Source organism: Bombyx mori, chromosome 27 (genome assembly GCF_030269925.1).
Source record: "Bombyx mori chromosome 27, ASM3026992v2".
Classification (NCBI taxonomy): domain Eukaryota; kingdom Metazoa; phylum Arthropoda; class Insecta; order Lepidoptera; family Bombycidae; genus Bombyx; species Bombyx mori.
Window position 1 is genome coordinate 9,017,813 of NC_085133.1, and position 22,063 is coordinate 9,039,875.

Genomic DNA, 22,063 nt, shown 5'->3' on the forward strand with positions numbered 1-22,063 from the left:
TTAAGTACTAGTTATGTCTACTATGACAATCCGCTCACCTGGATAGAGCTTATTGATCCGGCTAGTCAAGTTTCGAGCGACGCTTAAGAGAAACCGCTTAACGTGGCACGTCGCTTTTTCAAAAGCCAGATAAGGGCTAAGCGATGGAGCCCGCTCGTACTGGACTACTAGATACTATTTAAAAAATATGGGGAAAAAAATAACAAAAGTATTTCAAGGATTTATTAAAAATATCTCCATAAAATTCACAGTAATATCGAACATAATACAAATAATTTACGTTTAAAACTAGAAATTCAACAAAACACGTATAGTTTAATTTAAAAGTAAAATATTTTAAAACTTACATTATTTTTAGTTTAGTTTAAATATTTTTAAATAACTAAATACATATTATATTAAAATAACAATAACGTAGATAATTTAACATTTATAAGGCACATTTATATTATTTACGAAGAAAATGTGAAAAATGACTAGTAAAACAAAATATAATTAATTTATCTTACAGCTGTACCGACATTCCTTTGCTTTTTAATTAGATAATAACAAAATAAATCTATTTTGTAACAACTTTATCGTCATTATTTCAATTACTTGTTATAGAATACTTGTACGAAAATGACAAAATTAATTAGAGAAATGCTTAAAATAACACATCTATTTACTTTGATCAACCATGAGCAACATTTAATCCAAGGCTTTTTAGAAAAAAGTATGGTATCCCGCAAAATGTTTGTGGCCAAAATCAAAGAAGCTAAACAATATTGTTTTGAAATGAGAACGCGGGAAAAGAAAAAAAAAAGATTTAATACATACATTCAATGCTTTTTTTTTTAATTAATCGTTAATTACTTATAAATATTCCCATGTTACATTTACAAAATAGAAATCAAATTTTAAAAAAATATGACGGTCATTACGCAGCAAAAAATCGAACTTTAAAACAAAACCTAATCAAGTTTATTTCAAATATCTCACATGTAGTAAAATGCTAAATTACAATATTTATTTAAATCAAACTTATTAAGTAAAATTTCAAATTAGTATTTAATTTTAGATTCGACTAGTTTCAAAGGCTGTGTGTTTGTGTTTCTAGAATGTGTTCTCGCTTATTGTAGTAAAGTTTAACAATCGCCACAGAATTATTATGACATTTTATTACATTAATATTTTATCATAGTGCAAAATACTATTGAAGCATTTTGTATACATCTGTATAAAAGCTAAAAAATACCTTCTTCGTCTGGTTGAGAAAAGCACTAAAAGAAAATATTACCAACTTTTTTATTAATTTTTTATTGCTTAGTTGGGTGAACGAGCTCACAGCCCACCTGGTGTTAAGTGGTTACTGAGGCCCATAGACATTTACAACGTAAATGCGCCACCCACCTTGAGGTATAAGTTCTAAGGTGTCAAGTATAGTAACTTTAATTTAAATGTTTGGGAGAGATATACGACAAAGGGAAGATCTTCCACCGAGCGGATGATATTGCTCGGTAGACCGACGGTCCGAATGTTGTTGTTCGGAACTTGTATATATGCGCTTTATCTTGAAAATGTCGTAAGCGAAATTCAGGCATCTGTCAATTATCTTGCGTTGTATGATGGCTACCCGCCACACAGTTAATGGAATATTCACAAAAACAACTTTAGGCGGACGGTGGTACTTTAGCAATATCAAGTTGAATAAACAAAAGTGTATATTTAATAATCATTGTATTAGGGAAAAATAAATTACCCGTTTCTTATCAACTATCAAATCGCTTCACGAAAATACAGACTGCCCTTGAAATTAATCGGTTCGCTAAAACCGCTGATCACATTTAAAAATCAGAGAATCCGACGGCCACCTTGCCAACGCCATCTAGCGAAACCGGTCGGTAGTAATCTTTCATGTCGCCCCAGCCTCGTGGCGCCACATTGAAATTCGGCCCGGACACTAGGGGCAGCCGCGGGCTCTTCGGCGAAGCGTACACGTCATTCAGCTTCGTCGGAGCCATTGGTACCGGCAGATCAACGTTCTGGACCGTTATTGTAGGCGGAAAAACTGGAGGGTCGATTTTGGGCAGGCTCGAGTGCTTTAGTGCCGATTTTGGGTACGTCTTCTGATTGCGCAGGCTGGACGGCGGTCGGTACGGCGTGTCGTGGCTGGCCACCGGGGTGGGGGTCGAGCACGTGTTCGAAGTGTTCCGGCCTGCAATCATTTTATTACCAGGCTTAATGAGCATAAATGACTTGTTTAACTCAATTTTGTGTGTCGAAAACTTTTATTCTGTTGATAGATAGACGATAGTTTTAGGCTTAGTTAATATCAATCGTAGTTTAAACTAAAACCGAAGAAACGGTCACTGATGATCGTAATTTCAATGACAATTAAACTCTCTTTCTATTAGCTACTTACTATTAGCAAAGTTCAAACGGCCACAAGGCAGCGTTTAAGGCGTGAGTTGGATTTAAGCCGTTCTTTTCAAAATGGCCGCTAACGAAATTAACAGCTGTTGTTTTGTGTCAAAGTAAATGTCTCAGTGGCCTTAGACATGTACGGATATTTTAATTCAACCGCAGTCTTCCTTGTCACGGACGAGTGACGATTGTAAGGTATTTGAAACGTTGCAAGTAATAAAAAGCGAGAGCGGAGAGAAGCATGCTGAATTTAAGAAAATCAGACAGAGTACGAAACAAAGTCATTAGAGGTCGTACTAAGATACAAAATGTTTCAACTAGAATTCGGAAACTAAAATGGCAATGGACAGGACATACAATAAGAGGCATCGAAAAGTGGAACAAAAGCATAGTGTTTTGGTACCCTAGAGATAGAAAAAGGAAACGAGGCAGACAGATTCGGAGGTGGGAAGACGAGATAAAGACGGTAGCAGGAAAACTATGGACAAGGAAAGCTCTAAGCCGAGTAGAGTGGAAAGAAATGGAGGAGGCCTTTGCCAAAGTTGGGCAAACAGACGAAGTTGTCGATGTCACCGACTCGGCAGAGTCGTTAATTTAAGTTTATTATTTGTAAATATCCTTTGCGTCTGAATAAAGGCTTTTATTATTATTATTATTATTATAAGTAATAAAAAGGGTGAGTCCATGGGCATGAGTAGTTTTAATTATGTCTAAGGGCCGTGAAATCCGAAGAAAGTACTATTACGGGCTGAGGTTCGGGATAAATAAAAATTCTATCAAAGTATAAATTAAAACTGTATTCAACACTTAGAACACTTAAAACACATAACGAACACCTTAAAATTCTCAATTGAATGCTTCCTGTTCGCTTCTGGTGATCCGTTCGGTGTTTCGCTTCGTGTAATTCCGATTACTAACTGAATGCGTGGTTTTTTCCCCCTATCTATGCTGATAGCCTTGAGAGAATATTTCAGCTTCGCCCTAACATGTATAGGTGAGCTCACGGGGTTCAAACCGGAGTGTTGCTAACACTGGCCCTAGCAAGAGCAGTGTTATCTACTACCGGATCGGAAACGCGAGAAGATCCGGCGAGAAACTTTGTGGGCTGTGTCTATGGCTTAATTCGCCATCGACCCCTTCGTCGCAAGCGATGGGCTCGACGAGGACTGTGACTGGTGCTTGAGGTACCTAAAAGCACCGTTGATGGATCGGAAGGATCCGTAATAACGTGTTTTGGGCGACGTCGACTGTTTACCATTCGGTCCACAGGATCGGTTATGTAGTTTCCGGCGGCCACGATGAGAGGATTCTCGTGTCGTGCCGCTTTATCGAAGTGGAACTCCTCCTACAAAATAATCTAGATACCGACTGCAGCGCCATCTACCGGGCTGATTTGTGAATCTAAACATCCAGGGCGCCACCCAAACGCATACAAAAAAATCATTTAAATCGGTCCAGCCGTTCAGGAGTTCAGTGACATACACACGTACAGTTAAGTTATATATATAAAGATATATTTATTTATTATATACTTTATTTATTGTTCGGATAATTCAAATTTACAAATCTCAGAAATCATTAATAAATTCACCCATCTGTCAATTCGGAACATTATTTCTGTTTCTTAACTGATGCCTTTGCCAATCTAAGCAGCCGAGTCGTATGAGTACTGACCCCGTTTTAAAATTCAAAAACAAAAAAAAAGTAACTCTAATGACAGTGTAATTAACAATGCCGAATTGACAGCTTGGTTTTTTGCCAGCTGTGCGTTGTACGCTGTACGCGCGTCTGCGATAAATTTTATAATTATTTATAGAATCATATCTTGCACAGAGTCGGTCAGTTCGTTCGTATGAATATTTGCAAATGCACTATATGAGGATCTCTAAGGACGACTATGGGATTCAGCGGAGGATGGAAAGCCGCGTCCTCTGAGTATTCTGGAGGTCCTGCGATCGCCAACTGGCCTTTACTGATGGTAGGCCGTATTGGAAACATAGGGCATGTACCATAGTCCTGCGTGTTTCTTCCGCGAAGCCCTAACGTTTGTTTTGATGAGTGTGGCAGCCGCTTTACAAAACTTTTTTTTTTAAATTGAAGGATGACTGGTGGCCCTGAGGCCTTTCCAGTTTCACCAAGACAGGTGGGCGTGCAAAGGCTCAGCCAGGAGGGGTGGGATTTGCTAACAGCTGCCCGAGCGCCTCCGAAGGAGACCTAACAACTCAAGAGTAACTTTTACAAAACAATTGAAGCTTCGTCCTTATGTCTCAAGGTAGGTGGCGGTGTCAGCGTTGTGATATCTATGCGCTCTGGTAACCCCTTAACGCTAGTTAAGTCTTGAACTTGCTCAGTCACCTTTTTTTATTACTTAGGTGGGTGGACAAGCTCACGGCCCTGATGTTAAATGATTACCGGAGCCCATATACCTTGAGATATAACTTTTAAGGTCTCGGTTTATACCAGAGACCAGGGGTCGCTCTACAACTGATGCAGGTGCTTATCTAATCAAAAATATCTTTAAATCTTGGGAGGAGTCGCATGATTGTTTTGGAATTTTCTGTGACTTATCCAAAGCATTTGACTGTGTTGAACATGAAACATTGGTGAGGAAACTACATCACTATGGTATTAGGGTGGTATGGTAATAGGTATGGTATTAGGTAGATGGTGCATTGGAACTTATTACTTCCTATTTATCAGGAAGGATACAAACAGTAGATGTAAAAGGTAATAGATCTTCAGGCACCGTGTTGAAAATGGGTGTACCTCAAGGTTCCATTTTGGATCCTTTTTTATTTCTAATATATATAAACGATTTACCTAGTTTTATTTAATCCCGACACGAGGTCGTATTATTCGCAGATGATACATCTTTATTATTAAAAATTAAACGACAATTGCAAGTTTATGACGAAGTGAATGATGCGATTCTGTGTGTGGTTCATTGGTTCCGTATCAATAATTTATTATTGAATACTAAGAAAACTAAATATATTAAATTTACTTTAAAATATATTAAATCATCTTTAAATGTGAGACAAGTAGATAGTAATGCAATTGTTTCTGAGGAATAATTGGAGCTTGTTGAGTCAACTGTAGTTCTTGGTATAACAGTGGACTCCCAAACTGCAGTGGGTACCTCATATTCATAGATTGGCGAGTAAGCCCAGTACTGCAGCATAGGCAGTAAAAAAAATTAGAATGTTAACAAACGCGGACACGGCTCGTTTAGTTTTTTCTTTTTATTTTAGTTAGTTCCATAGTATCATGTCCTATGGAATTTTGCTATGGGGAAATGCGGCCGATGTAGAAATGATATTTATTCTGCAGAAAAGAGCTATAAGTGCTATTTATAACATGCACTCAAGGGAATCTCTGAGGGAAATTTTTTAAGAAATTTCAGTTCTCACTATGCCACCCCAGTACATTTTTGAAAATTTGATGTATGTTCGTAAACATATTGAGGAGTTTCCTAAAAAGTCGGACATACATAATAGAAATACTAGAAACAAACACAAGCTTGTTGTGCCGATGAGTAGGTTACATAAGGTACGAAATTCATTCAGGTGTTTATTGTGCGCCTGTACAACAAAATCCCACAAGATGTTCAGAACCTACATAAGAAAACTATTAAAGAACATCTGTGCAATAAAGCTTACTATAAAGTCAATGATTATCTAGAAGATTGCACAAAGTGGGAATGAGTTATTATTTATAATTTAGCGGTAGGCAGCGGCTTGGCTCTGCCCCTGGCATTGCTGAAGTCCATGGGCGACGGTAACCACTCACCATCAGGTGGGCCGTATGCTCGTCTGCCTACAAGGGCAATAAAAAAAAAAAAGAGTTGCTCGCTCCGGGCATTTCAATATTGCAATAATTTTTACGTAATAATACTCATTGTAAAAATGAATCTTAAAAAATTATCTAAGATTTAAAAAAGAGACATGCCCGCTGAGTTTCTTGCCAGTTCTTCTCAAGACGGAGCCTAGTTTTTGTGAATTGGCGGTCGTTTTTTGTGACGTTCAACAAGTATGTACTTTCATTTATGTTGAATATATTTTGTTTATTTAAAATGATTTGATTTGATTTGATTTGATACAGTGCAACGACTGCCCTCCCTTTCAAACCGAAACGCATTACTACTTCACAGAAGAAATAGGCAGGGTCGTATTGTGAGTCCATACGGGTACCCCTACCACCAGTAATTACGCAAATTATAATTTGCGAGTTTGATTTTTATTACACGATGTTATTCCTTCACCGTGGAAGTCAATCGTGAACATTTGTTAAGTACGTATTTCATTAGAAAAATTGGTACCCGCCTGCGGGATTCGAACACCGTTGCATCGCAAGATACTAATGCACCGGACGTCTTAACCTTTAGACTAAGACCACTTTTAAAGAATCTGCGTAACAAATCTGCCTATTAACGGACCAATCTTCACGTTACAATTCTAAAACTTCGTTTAGTCTATAGGAGTTAAAGAGGGGAGTGAAAAAAAAAAAGAATCTTCCAGAATTGTACAAACCTCTTCCCTCGTGCACCCACTTGACCGATCTCTTCTTCCTGTTCACGTACATGCTCTGGCCCTTGCTCATGTGGTTGCTGGAATCGCTCAAGGACTTGGAAATGGCTCGCGCCAGATCCATCTGTTCCTTGACTGTAGGGTGGACGCCGGGCACATAGAACGCGGACGATGCGAACGTCTTTTCTGTTGGTGGAGAGAAGCTAGGGCTTATTACAGATTGCGATATTAAATCTACTTCGTTTAACCTTTAAAGCGTAGTACGGACATGTGATGCGTAGAGAGAAGATGCATGTGACTAGGAGATATACGGAAATGGTAGTGCAAGGTAGAGGGGAAAGAGGTCGACCGAAGAAGACATGGATGGAGTTTGTGAATGACGATATGAGAGAGAGATAGGAGTGAGTGTTGAGATGACGGCTGATAGAAGAGAATGGAAGAGAAAAATTAGCTGTGCCGACCCCACCTAGTGAGATAAGGTGGAGAAAAATAAGAGTTTAATCTCGGTGAAAGGGTGTAAAGATTCTTTATACGAATTCTTAACTTAATTCCGTGAAGTTACATGCCTGATGTGTTATTTCCAAAACTAAGGTTTTGTTATGCCCGTTCTCTCTCCTTCATGTAATTATTACTAATGCCGGACTGAGTGGTGCATTTACACTAAGAACAGTCGGGGCTAGTGCCCAGAAGGGCAAAATTTTGTAAGTGAAAAATTTTTTTTAGTCTTCCCCTATTATTTAATATAATTAATAATTAATTCTATTAATGAATAATTTTCTGTTTAATGGATAATTCAAGAAATTCAATTCATCCATTATTTGTGAATTCGAATTTTGGCAATTTATTTCCTTTCAGGTTTCAAATAATAATAATAAAAATTCTATTTTCTGGAATAAAAGAAATTTCATTAGTTTTTTTTTTTTGTAATACAATCATGAGTCACCCTTAGTGCCACATTTATAATTGTTAGAAAAAAAAACCAAAATATTTATTTATGTTTTTGGAATATATAACATGTAATAAAGTTTCTGCAATAAATTAGTTACCTATTTTAATTTTGAAAAATACATTTTAAAATATAAACTATAAGCTTAAGTAAAATTCCGGTATTGGGGTGGTTTTTTTCCGGTGCCCAGAGCGGTATTAAGTGTAAATCCGGCGCTAGCCGAACTCAATGTAAGTTCCGTTCGATAGTACCGTGAAATATGCCACCCGTGAATAGTGCCAAATACAGAAACACTGCCTCGAAACTTGTGCATTCCACGTGGTGAACAGAGACGGTAAGCTCAAGTTTTAACAGCTGACGCGCTCTTCAAGGTGTAACCCATGGTGACTTCGTACAAGAAATAAGGGAATTTCACACCCACTTGTCTGACACTCTGTCTGACTGTCTGTCAGACTGCTCACAATATTCCATACCTCCAGCAAAGCCTAAAGATGATTTGATGTAACCTCTTTATGATTTATGACATAAGGTTATAATAAATTATACAGGTGACACATACATTGTAATTTAAATATTGAAACATAAGATAATAGATAATAAGAATAATAAGAACCGATGAAACAATAGCCTTAAATGTTGTTTTATAATATATTATTTTATGGATAGCTTAGCCCCGTAAAACTATAACACAAATTCAGTTGCTCTGTAAAGAGAAACAACGTTTAACGCTATTACTTCACCAGTCCGTATTATTGTAACGTCAGTAAGAGTAACGCCATCTATCGCCGAATAGCCGAACGAACATCGAAGGATCTAGTAGCATCTAGAACGCTCGAGAAGTACAACGCCATCTATTGTCGGATAGCGGAAACAAACAATCCTCGACTTGTGTGGAATATTCTCGACGATTCTTGGGATTTTGTCTCGACTATAAAAGCGTTGCAGTGATGGCACGCAGTTTTTTAGTAATCGGAACTACCTACTTGAAGCGAAACAGCGAACGGATCACCTGAAGCGAAGCGTAATTACACTTCACTTCAGGTGAACCGTTGTGAAGTGAATTGAGAATTTTAAAGTATTTGTTGAGTGTTTTAAGTGTATGGTGGATTATTTATTTATCCCGAACCCCAGCGCGTAACATTAATCTATATAATGTTACAATATTTTAATAACAATTTATGTGTCACCTGTATAATTTATACCTCTATATGATTTATGATAAAGAGGTTACAATCATATAAAAAACACTTACCGAATTTACGGTCTTTCTTGATGATATGCTCTTCAGCATCAGGCGCTGGTGTGAAAATCTTGTTCAGGTCCACCGTCTTGTCCCCCACCAGGATGGCCTTGTTCTCGACGTCTTCCTAAAATTCCAGTATTCAATTATCAATGCACAATCAACTAATGGTTGTAATATTTCTGGGAGGCTTATTTCGAATCAATCGAGATCGCCTTAAAGAAACCTATTCAGAAACGAATGGTAACTTAGACATTGAAAACTTATGACAAAATATCAAAATACTTTCTTGTCTTCGGACACGAGATCGAAGTATCTGTAATTGGAGCACTTTATTTTATTTTATTTTATTTGGAAGACAAACAGTGAACTTAGACTATATAAACTCTAACCTTACAACTAAACACCATTTAAATGTCTCCTCAATGTCTCTCTTTAACCAAGTTACTGTCACCAATGCTCCAAGCATTCAACCAAGTACTACCACTAAAGAAACTTTTTTATATAATGTCTTAAAAACTTTTTTTTTTATGATTGATGGATTACTGATTGGTGGCCCTGAGACCTTTCCAGTTTCACCAGGACAGGTGGGCGACAGCCAGGGGGGGTGGGATTTGCTAACAGCTACCCGAGCGCCTCCGAAGGAGGCCTAGCAGCTCAAGAGCAGCTGCTTCGCGAATGAATCTACTACCGGATCGGAATCGCGACCCGCTGAGAAGATCCGGCGAGAAACTCAGAGAGCTGATGCATGGGTTAGGTTGCACGTTGAACTGTTTGTCGAGTTCGACGACCACGGTTACCGGGGTTCCTAAGCCTGCTCCCAGTGTTAGAGCTGAAGGCGTCGATCTTAAAAATATTCGAGATGTAAATGAAAGCGGCAGAAGTTTATTTTCGGAATTTATCGAACACAAGAATTCGTTAGGACTTTTGAACTTGGTCAGTACAATTCAGGACTCATTAAGGACTCAAAATAATACCCATAATAACGAAATATTAATGTATCTACGTATCGCAACTACAAAACATTTTGCCTTTAACAAGAAATACAACTGCATGCATTCATCGTTAATATTCAACGTGTAAAACACAAAAATAATTTGACAATATTTACAAAAAAATTATAAAGAAAATTTATAAGACAATGTGCTTAGTGCGAGTTTTTTAACGTTCTCGATAGCGTAAAAGTTAACTCAAATTTGTAATCAGTTGGAACAGCGCCCCTAGCGGCAATCGTTCCAACTCCATACTCCATAGTCATTTTTGAATCGAAGTCGCGAATCTGTAACCATTATCAAACCGGTCTTCGAATTGGAACATGCAATTCGTCGGCAGAAGTGAGCAAAAAGATGCTACTCTTGAACTATGTTATGATACTTTTATTTGTAGTTGATTGTCTACTCTTGTCTAGTCCAATTAATCAAGGTATGAAATCAACTCCCCTCATAGATGCTTCCTCGTCCAAAAATTCGTTAAAAGACCCATTACCGGCGGTAAACGAATTGCCTATGCCATTAACATAGGCTATATACCACATTCATCCATCATTAATTCACGGACATTCTTACTGAAATATAATTGAGCTCACAAAGACATTTTTGTTTCCCGACCTTAAAACTGTTGCTGACAAACTTAAAAAACATTTTCTTCGTTAAGGTAAGTAAAAGCATGTGTTTCAAACGTATAAAATATACATAAGATATTGATATAACAAGCATTGGTTAATTAATAAACACACACAGAAAAATAATTTAGTACCAATAAAAAAAACGCTTTAGTACATCCAAAAAAATTATTATTTAATATAGATTTAGGCACGTGATTTCAGCGCTGTATAATCTATTTGGTGTGAACACATACGATCTGATGTTATTTAACTTTGGTAAAGGTAATTGGATATAATTGGATCGAACTGGACACGAACGTTTGTACATATGTATGTATGGGGAAGTATATTTGTATGGCAATAACAATTTAATTGATAAACACAGTATCGTCTTACAGTAAGGAGATCTGTCGGTTCCAAGCTTGCGTCCCTGGATAGTTCTCCGTCATTCTGTACATTAATGAGTGTACTATTATATTATCATTGAATAATTGCTTTTTATTAAAGATTTCGCTTATTTTATTTTTATTGCTAAGATATTTGAAGTCTTTAGGAGATGTGAGTCGACTAGTATCAAAGCCGGCAATGTGACTTTTGGACAATTATTGGTAAATCAGAAAAACGAATTATTGACTTTGTATTCCATTGGCAGCCACAAAACTCTTCTGAACGACATCTTAGATAAATAACAGGTTAAGTATTAACCTTTATTTAATGCAGGTTTTGAACCGTATTCTTTGAAGGAGACGATTATATTCAAATCAATCTGTATTGACATATCAATAACATTTTTTGTTCAAATGCACAGATTGCCACCTTTGATAATAGACGACTCATGTATGGAAATGGTAGTGCAAGGTAGAGGGGGAAGAGGTCGACCGAAGAAGACATGGATGGAGTGTGTGAATGACGATATGAGAGAGAGAGAGGAGTGAGTGTTGAGATGACGGCCGATAGAAGAGAATGGAAGAAAAAAATTAGCTGTGCCGACCCCACCTAGTGGGATAAGGTGGAGAAAAAGAAGAAGATAGTTGAAGTCTTTGTGAAAATAATTTGGATGTACAGGGAAGAATTCAATAATAATTCAATATTAATCAACAATAATAAAAACTTTCGAGTGACAAACCTGAAGACCTTGTAGGTGCCTACTTGAGAAATAATTCAGTTGTCAAAATACAGTTTGAAATCCTTATAAATACCTACATAGGTACCTTTAAAAATATGATTTTAACGAATAGCTACATTTTGTGTTTTTTTTTCTTACTTATATGGGTGGACGAGCTCACAGCCCACCTGGTGTTAAGTGGTTACTGGAGCCCATAGTCATCTACAACGTAAATGCGCCACCCACCTTGAGATATAAGTTCTAAGATCTCAGTATAGTTACAACGGCTGCCGCATCCTTCAAACCGAAACGCATTACTGCTTCACGGCAGAATAGGCAGGGTGGTGGTACCTACCTGTGCGGACTCACAAGAGGTCCTACCACCAGTAAAATTGAAAAAATTGAAAAATAATTGAAAATTCAAAATTGTTCTGTATTAGAAAGAAATTGCCGGCATTTTGGTTCGTTAATTACAATTGAATTAACTGAAAAAGGAGTCTTTGTAGGTGAAAATAATTGTGGACGTAAGTAAGCAGAAATAATTTCATAAAATAAACCCACATTATTTACCTGCCAACTGACGTGGTATAACTGACGCCGAACTGTTACTATTTCATAGCTGGAAAGTATATGCTCATAGTGATAAGTGCTTGCCGATGCCAATAGACATTAGAATAAAATAGAGGTCGATTTCTGATTTTAATTTAATTATATGGTTTTAATTTAATTAACACTACTATTCTATTTATTTATTTTTATTGCCTTTGTAGGCAGACGAGCATACGGCCCACCTGATGGTGAGTGGTTACCGTCGCCCATGGACCTCAGCAATGCCAAGGGCAGAGCCAAGCCGCTGCCTACCGCTAATCTAATTGCCAATTGTTTATTTCCGGATGTTTTATGTTCAATCAAAAAAGTATAACAAATCATCAAAGAAATAGCAAATATTCGTGTCATCTAATTCTTGAAAACAACGAACGAATAATAAAAATGTGTTTTCTAAAACGAGGAAATCTTCGAATTTGTTATAATAGCTCTGATTACGTTTGTCGTGACTCAGATCGCGGGAACGAGGGGGCTTCGGGGGGGACACGTTACGTTTTCGTGACGTTGCTTTGCTTCAAAGGGGACTGCTTTAGCGGTGAATACCACCCACCGAATTGTGGGATCTACACCGCGGATAGCAAGTTCTAACGGGTGGTACTGACACTGCTCTTGCTAGGGCAGACGTTAGCAAAGTCCCTCAAGCGAAACCAGAATTTGGTAAAAAACAAAAGAGTGGTTTTTTTTTCCTAACTAAGCTCGTGACCTGAAGTAATGCCAGCGTAACCGGACGAGCAAGTCCTAACCGGTGGTACTGGTACTGCTCTGGATAGGGCAGACCTTAGCAAAGTCCCTCAAGTGAAACCAGAATTTGGTAAAAAACAAAAGAGTGGTTTTTTTTTCCTAACTAAGCTCGTGACCTGAAGTAATGCCAGCGTAACCGGACGAGCAAGTCCTAACCGGTGGTACTGGTACTGCTCTGGCTAGGGCAGACGTTAGCAAAGTTCCTCAAGTGAAACTAGAATTTGGTAAAAAACAAAAGAGTTTTTTATTTTCTACCTAAGCTAGGAAACCTAGGAGGTTATGCCAGCCTAACCGACCGAGTAAGTAAGCTCACGGGACTCTAACCTGAGTAAAGAGTGGTGGCTTTTTGCTGTATATGAGGTAGACAATTTTACATCCCATCTGGATTGTGTGGTTTACCGCACACATAAATATAAGGGTGGCCCTACAGTAGCAACCAGGTAAATTTAAAAAAAGGCGCTGAAAGTTATTAGAATAAGATAGAGACATAAAATGTCGAAAGAACTGTAAGCACTACAAAATCACAAAAAGTAGTTTATTTAAAGCTGATAAGTAAATGCAATAGATGTCTCCACGTTTTACCACAGCAATAATTTTAGGTTATATTGACGAAATTAGTTTGGACTACGTAAACATGTGAGGTCTTGTAAATTACACTGTCACTAACTACTCTAGTCCCTAAATATATTAAATTTCCTAACTCAGCAAGCATATTTCAATCAGTTAACAACTGCTCAATTCATATCATACCCTGTGCCTATGCTAGCGCCATTCTGGAGGATTTTTGAACTGTTATTTAGTGCTGAAAGTGGGACAATTTTTCAAGCTTCTCACATATGTGACAGTTCTCCTTACCTCTGCCCTCCATAGTAGTGGCGTAATTCATTCCGTTATATCTAAGGGCATCGCGTTTAATATAACAAAGAACTAGCGGTCGTCACACGAATCTCCTCATCACAAATGTCGGTTCTCAACACTACCTACACACTGCATGTAGTTTGAAGATTTGACAGCGTGTGTTTTTGGCAATCCACCAAGATTGCCCACTGAAGCTAGCGTTGCCAAGTGCGATCGAGTATTTTACGCGGAAAAATATAATAAACTCTAAATTGTCCGAATTTTATCGCTTCTATTGTTCTTTTGATATAGGCCTCTCCAATGAGAATTTTTGATGGAGCACCACACAAAAATGTAAAGATTAAATTATTCAGTGTTTTAACCAAATATACCATCAGAGAATATTCGTGAAGCTTGTCAGTGGATTAACCTATCAGCAACTTTCACAGAAACATGTACACGCTAAACTATACTATGGATTTTGAGGCGGGTGGCCATCACAAAACAAGATTTCAAGATAAGCTTGCAAATTAAGAACAACAACATTCGGACCGAGTCGGTTTACTGAGCAATATCACCCACTCGGTGGAAGATGTTCCCTTCGTCGTTTATCTCCACAGATTTGCAGCTGAGCATTTAAGATCGTTGGTGATTAGTTAAACAAAACAAAATATGTTGATATATTGAAGGTTCCAGAGTGTCCGCGATCCACGTGACGGGATGACTACCGCGGATGCAGTCAAGATGATGTGAAGTCTTAACTAAGTAGGTAACTTTTTTATTTTTTTCCTACTTATGCTGATAGCCTTGAGAGGCTATATCAGCTTCACCTTAACGTGTAGGCGGGGTCACGGGGCTCAAACCGGAGTAGTACTAACATTGGCCCTAGCAAGAGCAGTGCTTCGCAAAATCTACCACCGGACGGGTTCGACGAGGACGGTGACCGGTGCTTGTGGTACCTAAAAGCAACGTTAATGGATCGGGAGGATCCGTAATGATGTGTTTTGGGCAAGGTATCATTGTTTAACCAAAAAAATATTGCTAAGTTCCGCTTACGGCTTAATCAAAATCACGTGTCAACATCGATCAGTCATAACCCTCAGAGTCGGGTGTTTGAACTCAAAACTGTTTTCCGCAGTGTTGATGGACGCGGTGATTCCATCGTGTCTGCTTCAGTAGCGTGGGGTCCGATAGTAATAACGAAGACATTCCTAATAATTGCTCAGAGTAATTCTTTTTTTACTACATAAACCAACTCGGTAATTCGATACAAAAGGAAATGTTTACGCGTTCTCCTGATGGTATTTTGTGAATTTAATTCACAATTTAACAACTGCTATATGGCAAACCAGAGGGACGCGAAAGTCATGGCAGGCCCAAACTCTGATAGTTAGATAGGGAAGAACACGATCTTAAAGTTATTGGTGTCAAGAACTGGAAGGAGAAAGCCCTGAACAAAACAGTCTGGAGAGACATACTGGACCAGGCTAAAGCCCCTCCTGGGCTGTAAGGCATAAGATGATGATAAGAGGATGATTCACACTTTAGCAACTTTTATTAGTTCATAGTTTAATCTTAATACAAAAGTCCTTAAATAAATTATATTGAATAAAATATTTAGATCAATGATGAAGTATATCTTGGATACATTCGGTCTCCGATACTGTGTATTAATAGGAATAGGCACACTTGTAATGTCTGCTCTTCTCGGATCTATGCCGAAGTGATATGTCTGGCGTATTCGCTATTTTTGACAGCTGAAGGTCATTGACCGACGCCGATCAACCGTCGGGGTGAAGTTGACTTGAAGAATTGTTTTTGAACTCAAATATTTTAATGACGGTGACCGTGTTCGTGTGTGGTTATTAATTTGCTCTCTTCGCATTTAGCATTCCTTTTCGAAACGAAGTGATTTTCTTTCTTTTATTAGAGATACGACGAATTCTTTTAAATTGGAGTATTTTAGCGAACGTCCACATTGATAGGTTCGAATTGTTGGCTTTAGAATTTGGCAGAACAGTATTTTGGACAGACGATTTACTACTGCAAGTTTATGTAAATTAATAACCAATTAATAAATCAATTAATAAACATGTTTACTCATTTAAATGTTTATCATAAAGATCTATGACTTATTTGTAGTTTTTTTTTCTTTTTTGTAATTCTCTTTAGGCTGTGTTTGTTTTTATTCCGATAAACAGTAATATACAGTCCATGGGTAGCACAAAGTAAATGCTACCTTCTAACTGGAGGTTAATAGTTTAACGGCAATTAATTTAGGTGAAGCTGATTTATTCTTATCAAAAAATCCAATTGCTTTTAGCCCTACGCTTAGGAGCTCGAATATGAAATTTCTGAAAATTTATCTCTTGACAATCAGTGCGGTAGGCAGCGGCTTGGCTCTGCCCCTGGTATTGCTGAAGTCCATGGGCGACGGTAACCACTCACCATCAGGTGGACCGTATGGTCGTCTGCCTACAAGGGCAATAAAAAAAAGCATAATTATAAAAAAAAAACATGTGTGCAATTCACACGTGGTAGAAGTGAAACCTTCCAAAATTAAAATACAATTATCCTAAACGGCTTAAGTATATTTAAAATTTTGTCATTAGTAAATAATTGTAAGGTAACGCCCTCTGTGAATTGATATTTTAATTTCACGTATAATCCTAAATTAAAATTCACTACAAGAGCTTTCATACACACGTTAGTATTAAAAAATCTCACAGATGGCGCTGTATTAAATAGTATGTATATTTCTGTCTCATTCTTTGCTGGCTTCATCCTACACATTTTTGTATTTGTGTCTCTTACCTGTCGTTTTTTCCGTTGCATCCGGTTTGAAATCACAACGATTCTAAAGAAGTTTTCACTTCAAAATTAAAAATGATTTTTTGATAAACGGCTACTGAAGCCCATGGACAATAGAGCGGAATGCTTGAGACACCTTGAGACATGAGGTCCCGTGGGAGACCGCCCACCTTGAGACATGAGGTCCAAGTTTCACATGTTTCGTGCCTTCACATGCGTACATGCTTTCCGGTAGAAATAGAGAAACATGTTTCACAATGCTTTTGAAAAGAGAAAAAGATTAACCTCAATGCGTTTCCGAAGCGGGATTTAACATATATTTTCTAAATTTACTGTAAGATTTGGCAACGCTGGCTAGGTTCGTCTCGGCTAAGCGTTAAACACTAATGAACCGTGTGATTAGTCCAAGCGATGTTAATTTCTCGGAAGAAAATACTTTAATAACACTCGAATTTTAACAGCCGTTCTTTTTTTTTTTTTTAATCCAATTTACCATAGACAATATTGTATATTCTTCGTTATTTATACGAAACGTGTCGCAATCAAACCCGCAAAATTATAATTTGCGTAATTACTGGTGGTAGGTTGTGAGTCCGCACGGGTAGGTACCACCGCCCTGCCTATTTCTGCCGTGTTAGCAGTAATGCGTTTCGGTTTGAAGGGTGGGGCAGCCGTTGTAACTATACTTGAGATCTTAGAACTTATGTCTCAAGGTGGGTGGCGTTTTTACGTCGTAGATGTCTATGGGCTACAGTAACCACTTAACACCAGGTGGGCTGTGAGTTCGTCCACCCATCTAAGTAATAAAAAAAAACCACAAAATCTAGCTATTCGTGAAAATCATGTTTTAAAGGTATGTATTTATAAGGACTTAAAACTGTATTTTGACAACTGAATTATTTCTCAAGTAGGCACCTACAAGGTCTTCGGGCTTGTCACTCGTGAGTTTTTATTATTGTTGATTAATATTGAATTATTATTGAATTCTTCCCTGTACATCCAAATTATTTTCACAAAGACTTCAACTATCACAATGTTTTTAAAATCTATAGGTATATGTTTAAATATTTAAACGTATTTAACTATAATATTATATACCAATCTCCGTTTCGCATAGTTCCTAGATTGTCTAGATGATCGTGCGTGAATTTTCTCCGATTTATTGAATAAAATTTATATTTTTTTCCTATAGTAACATAATAAATATATAATTTGATATTATGCCGAATAAAACAGCGTGAGCAATTGTGGTAAAATTCGTGGAATAATTTTTCTAATAAGATCTGTTAAAATCAAAATATTATCTGATCAAGGTTTTGCTAATAATATATGGAAATTTTTATTTATAATATAATAATAAATCTGTTTCTTCCTGGATATGATCAGAAGCTATTCGATTTGTTTTTTGTTGCCTAGCAAATCGCATTTCTCATAACAATAGCAAAATTAGTTGAACATTAAAATTTAAAATGTCTTAAATTATAATTTAATTCATCCTAAATGAGGGAAGTGAATATTCACAATCTGAATAGTATTCTTTAGAGGCGGACAACAATACATCCACCATATTTTTAATTAAAATTTGATATTTGTACAGAGACAGACATTTTTATTTATCTATGACGACTTTAAACCCAATCGACATTAACTAAATTATGCTTAAATCCATTATGGTGATTATCAAAATTGTTATTATTACATATATAAAGCACTCGCTTTTTTTTCTATTTAAGTTGAATTTTAATGCCTGTACATCTTATCAAGTTTATTAACCTAATAAAATATTGATGTAATTTCAACTACATACAAACAGTAATGTCATTTCGTTTCATATTGTATTAATTGATTATATTACAGTTTTTGTAGTCAGATGGTGGAATTTGTTAAAGGTTCATCTCAATCAAGGGTCTAAGCATTGAGAACTTATACTCAATCAACTCAACGAATTCAATAAGAAAAAGTGTATAACCGAATAGCTTTGAACAATACAGTAACGGTTTTCATATATCGTCTTTTCGCATTAAAAGTGTACAATTTCCTAAAATATTCGAAATTGAGTTAATATGCGGAATCATTTGGTATCACCAGTATTTTTCTCATAAATACTGTCAAAAGACCATAATTCAGTTTTAGTTTTTTTTAGTTTACCTATGTTTTGACTACTATTAACAAAATACATAGTTTTATCTTACTTTAAAAGACAGATAATGTAACTGGTAAAAAATTAAAATATAAATGTTGCAAAGATGATCAATATTAAAAATATCACTTGAAACCCTTGAAACAGTCTCCTGCAAAATTAGTAAGCTTTGATTTTTTATTTTCTTTTTTTTTATTGCTTTGATGGGCGAATGAGCTCACAGCCCACCTGGTGTTAAGTGGTTACTGGAGCCCATAGACATCTAGAACGTAAATGCGTCACCCACCTTGAGATATAAGTTCTAAGATCTCAGTATAGTTACAACGGCTGCCCCACCCTTCAGACCGAAACGCATTACTGCTTCACGGCAGATTTCTGGCCTTCTGGCCATTCTGGCAGATAGGCGGGGCGGTGGTACCTACCCGCGCGGACTCACAAGAGGTCCTACCATTAGTAAAAAAGAAATTACATAGTTTGAATGCAAGAAGACTATATAAGTTTTGCTGGTATCAAAGAACGAAACATCGAAAGATCACTGCTCACACGGTTTTATTGGTCGATTAAAATAATATATATATATACTCAAATATCGGCAGACCAATGCTGGCGTGATGTTAGAAGCATCCTCGGACTGACCAGAGCGGATGGACTTACCCAACTTACAGGGAACAACTTATAACTGAGATTGGTGAGGAATTCCTTCTTCTGCGGGTCGAACATGTCTGACGGCTTGAACCCTCGCTTCGTGACCAGAGTACTGTTGACTGATGAAGAGCTCTGGACGTCATCAAAGCTGTCGCGGTGGACAACCCTGTCGTTGATCTTGTGGATGCTGGACATTTTGTTCGAAGAGAACTGAGTCTCGCTGACCGTCATCATTTTGAACGGGACACTTTTTTTTTTCTAATGCCGTCTTTTTGTTTGTTCTCTGAAAACTGTTATGTTATTTATTTATTTCGTGTGCGTGTTTACTGTTCGTTCAATTTGAAAGGTTTATTTGTTTAGCTAATAATTATTATATTATTTTGTCGGAGCAATCATTGGTATTACGATAAACACGTTTTCATTAGGTTTTTATAGATAGGTATATATCTGGCTTTTAGGCAGACGAAATCACTACTCATGTGCTAACTGTATAGCCCTTTACCGGTTAATCCAAGTCACCGATATTCCTTAAGGCAGTTGGTAGATAGAAGAGGCTAAGGTACCTTTGGAGGAGCCGTAATGGTGAAGGTACTCATAGATGCCCATCCGTACCAAATAAGGCACTGAGGCATCCAGTAGCAAGAGCGAATTAGTCTATTTAGAAACTACAACCATAGGTTTTCGGAATCGATTTTGAATTGTTTATAGAACTCACTATGAATTCATTTAAGTTTCACACCGTGCTTAAGGGCGGATCTCTCTGTAAACACATACCAAACAAAATGTACCTTATTGCGTTTGGTTACGGTTCTAAATCTACGAAATCACGTTTTTTGAACGCAAAGAATTCTTCATCGACGAAAATAATCACGTTAGAAAATGTAATATGTTTTAGAGGTTCATACGTGAAATGTTTAATAACGTTATTTTTATTGTTCTAAGATTTATTCTCGTAGCTTTGGAGTATTCACGCAATACGATAAGTGAGTCGACTATTATCAAAGCCGGCAATGTGACTTTTGGATAATTATTGGTAAATCAGAAAAACGAATTATTGACTTTGTATTCCATTGGCAGTCACAAAACTCTTCTGATCGACATCTTAGATAAATAACAGGTTAAGTATTAACCTTTATTTAATGCAGGTTTTGAACCGTATTCTTTGAAGGAGACGATTATATTCAAATCAATCTGTATTGACATATCAATAACACTGTTTTGTCCAAATGCACAGATTGCCACCTTTGATAATAGACGACTCAAGTATAACTTAGACTTTGAGATGGATTTGGATTTTTTATATTGTACTATAAGTCTTTTTAATATAGCTGCTCTTTTAAATCGGAGTGTGGGAATGTTTTGAGGCGAAATATAGGCAGGTGCGTGGTGTCGATCCGCGCAACCAAAAACAAACAAATTTATTGGATAATAAAATAGATATTGATAATCTATCTCTCCAAGGCAATTCATTGTTTTTAAATTTCGATTGACGCTATCTACTCATAGTAAGAAATGTTCAGAGTAAGTGTAGCGATATATTTTACACAATTTTCAGTGCAATCCGAATTGTTAAAAATACAAAATTTTACATTGACAACAGCATTTGAAACATCACCGCAACGTGACCTAATAGTCTAGAAATGTTTTAAGAACTACGTCATTCATTACGATTGTTCATCTATACGCAAATTGCTTAAAGAAGAAGTTATTAAGAGTAGTTTTTTTTAAAAGCTAAAAAATACATAAATAAAAACACCTTTGAATGTAAGACTAAATGAACGAAACTATACCGCCCACACAAATAAACACCGAACACAGTTTTATTTCACTGCACCAATATATATGTGTGTATATATATATATTTTATTTAATTACTTCTTCGAATGTATGCGCGTCGGACGCAAGCGGTTTTCGTACTAACCAAAATAAGCTCTGAAACATCGTTGCATAATACGTAGAAAAGCTCGGACTTGTTTAGGGTGACAATGGAGTTAAGTTTTCCCGAAACTGTACTGAATTTCAATGGTGGTAAGGTATTTACCACAAAAGAGAACCATCGGAATATTGATTATTTTATTTTAAACTGTTAATTCTTTCACAACTCAGAAGTTATACAATATTTTTTTGTTTGGTTATTTTTATTCCGCGATATTATTCCTTCGCATGTTTGTCAATATTTATTAAGCTAAAGTTACGTTTTGTCATTTATTACAGCCTTCTAAGCCTTCAAGTAATGTTACGGTCGTTATCATATTACGTTAAGAAAATCCTAAATTGCTACAGACGCGAAATAAGTAAAAACTACGAAATACATATTTAGAAATTTGGTCGTTGCAAATGAAGGACACGATAAGAAGCGGCAGTTCTGCGGTAAAAGAAGGATGCACAATACCTTATGTAGTCCTTACTGCAGGCTCGTACCGATAGGCGATGAGAAATACCAACAATTTCACTTAT

At 36.8% G+C, this 22,063-nt stretch overlaps 1 protein-coding gene across 6 annotated transcripts; it reads right to left on the bottom strand.

Moving 5' to 3' along the window:
• Nucleotides 1–207: 207 nt before the first annotated feature.
• On the bottom strand, nt 208–21,535 carry LOC101746247 (uncharacterized). Of its 6 annotated transcripts, none has more exons than XM_062676634.1 (6): nt 21,363–21,529; nt 19,625–19,889; nt 11,118–11,171; nt 9,131–9,245; nt 6,936–7,118; nt 208–2,197 (listed from the first exon to the last, which is right to left on the bottom strand). In XM_062676634.1, exons 2-6 carry the CDS (start codon nt 19,838–19,840, stop codon nt 1,827–1,829), a joined length of 939 nt encoding a protein of 312 aa, XP_062532618.1. In that variant the 5' UTR covers nt 19,841–19,889; nt 21,363–21,529; the 3' UTR covers nt 208–1,826. The 6 variants fall into 6 exon arrangements, with proteins under 6 accessions (XP_062532618.1, XP_012546497.1, XP_012546500.1 ...); XM_012691043.4 differs by having other exon boundaries at nt 19,625–19,896; XM_012691046.4 differs by lacking the exon at nt 11,118–11,171 and having other exon boundaries at nt 19,616–19,889; nt 21,363–21,535.
• Nucleotides 21,536–22,063: the final 528 nt, after the last annotated feature.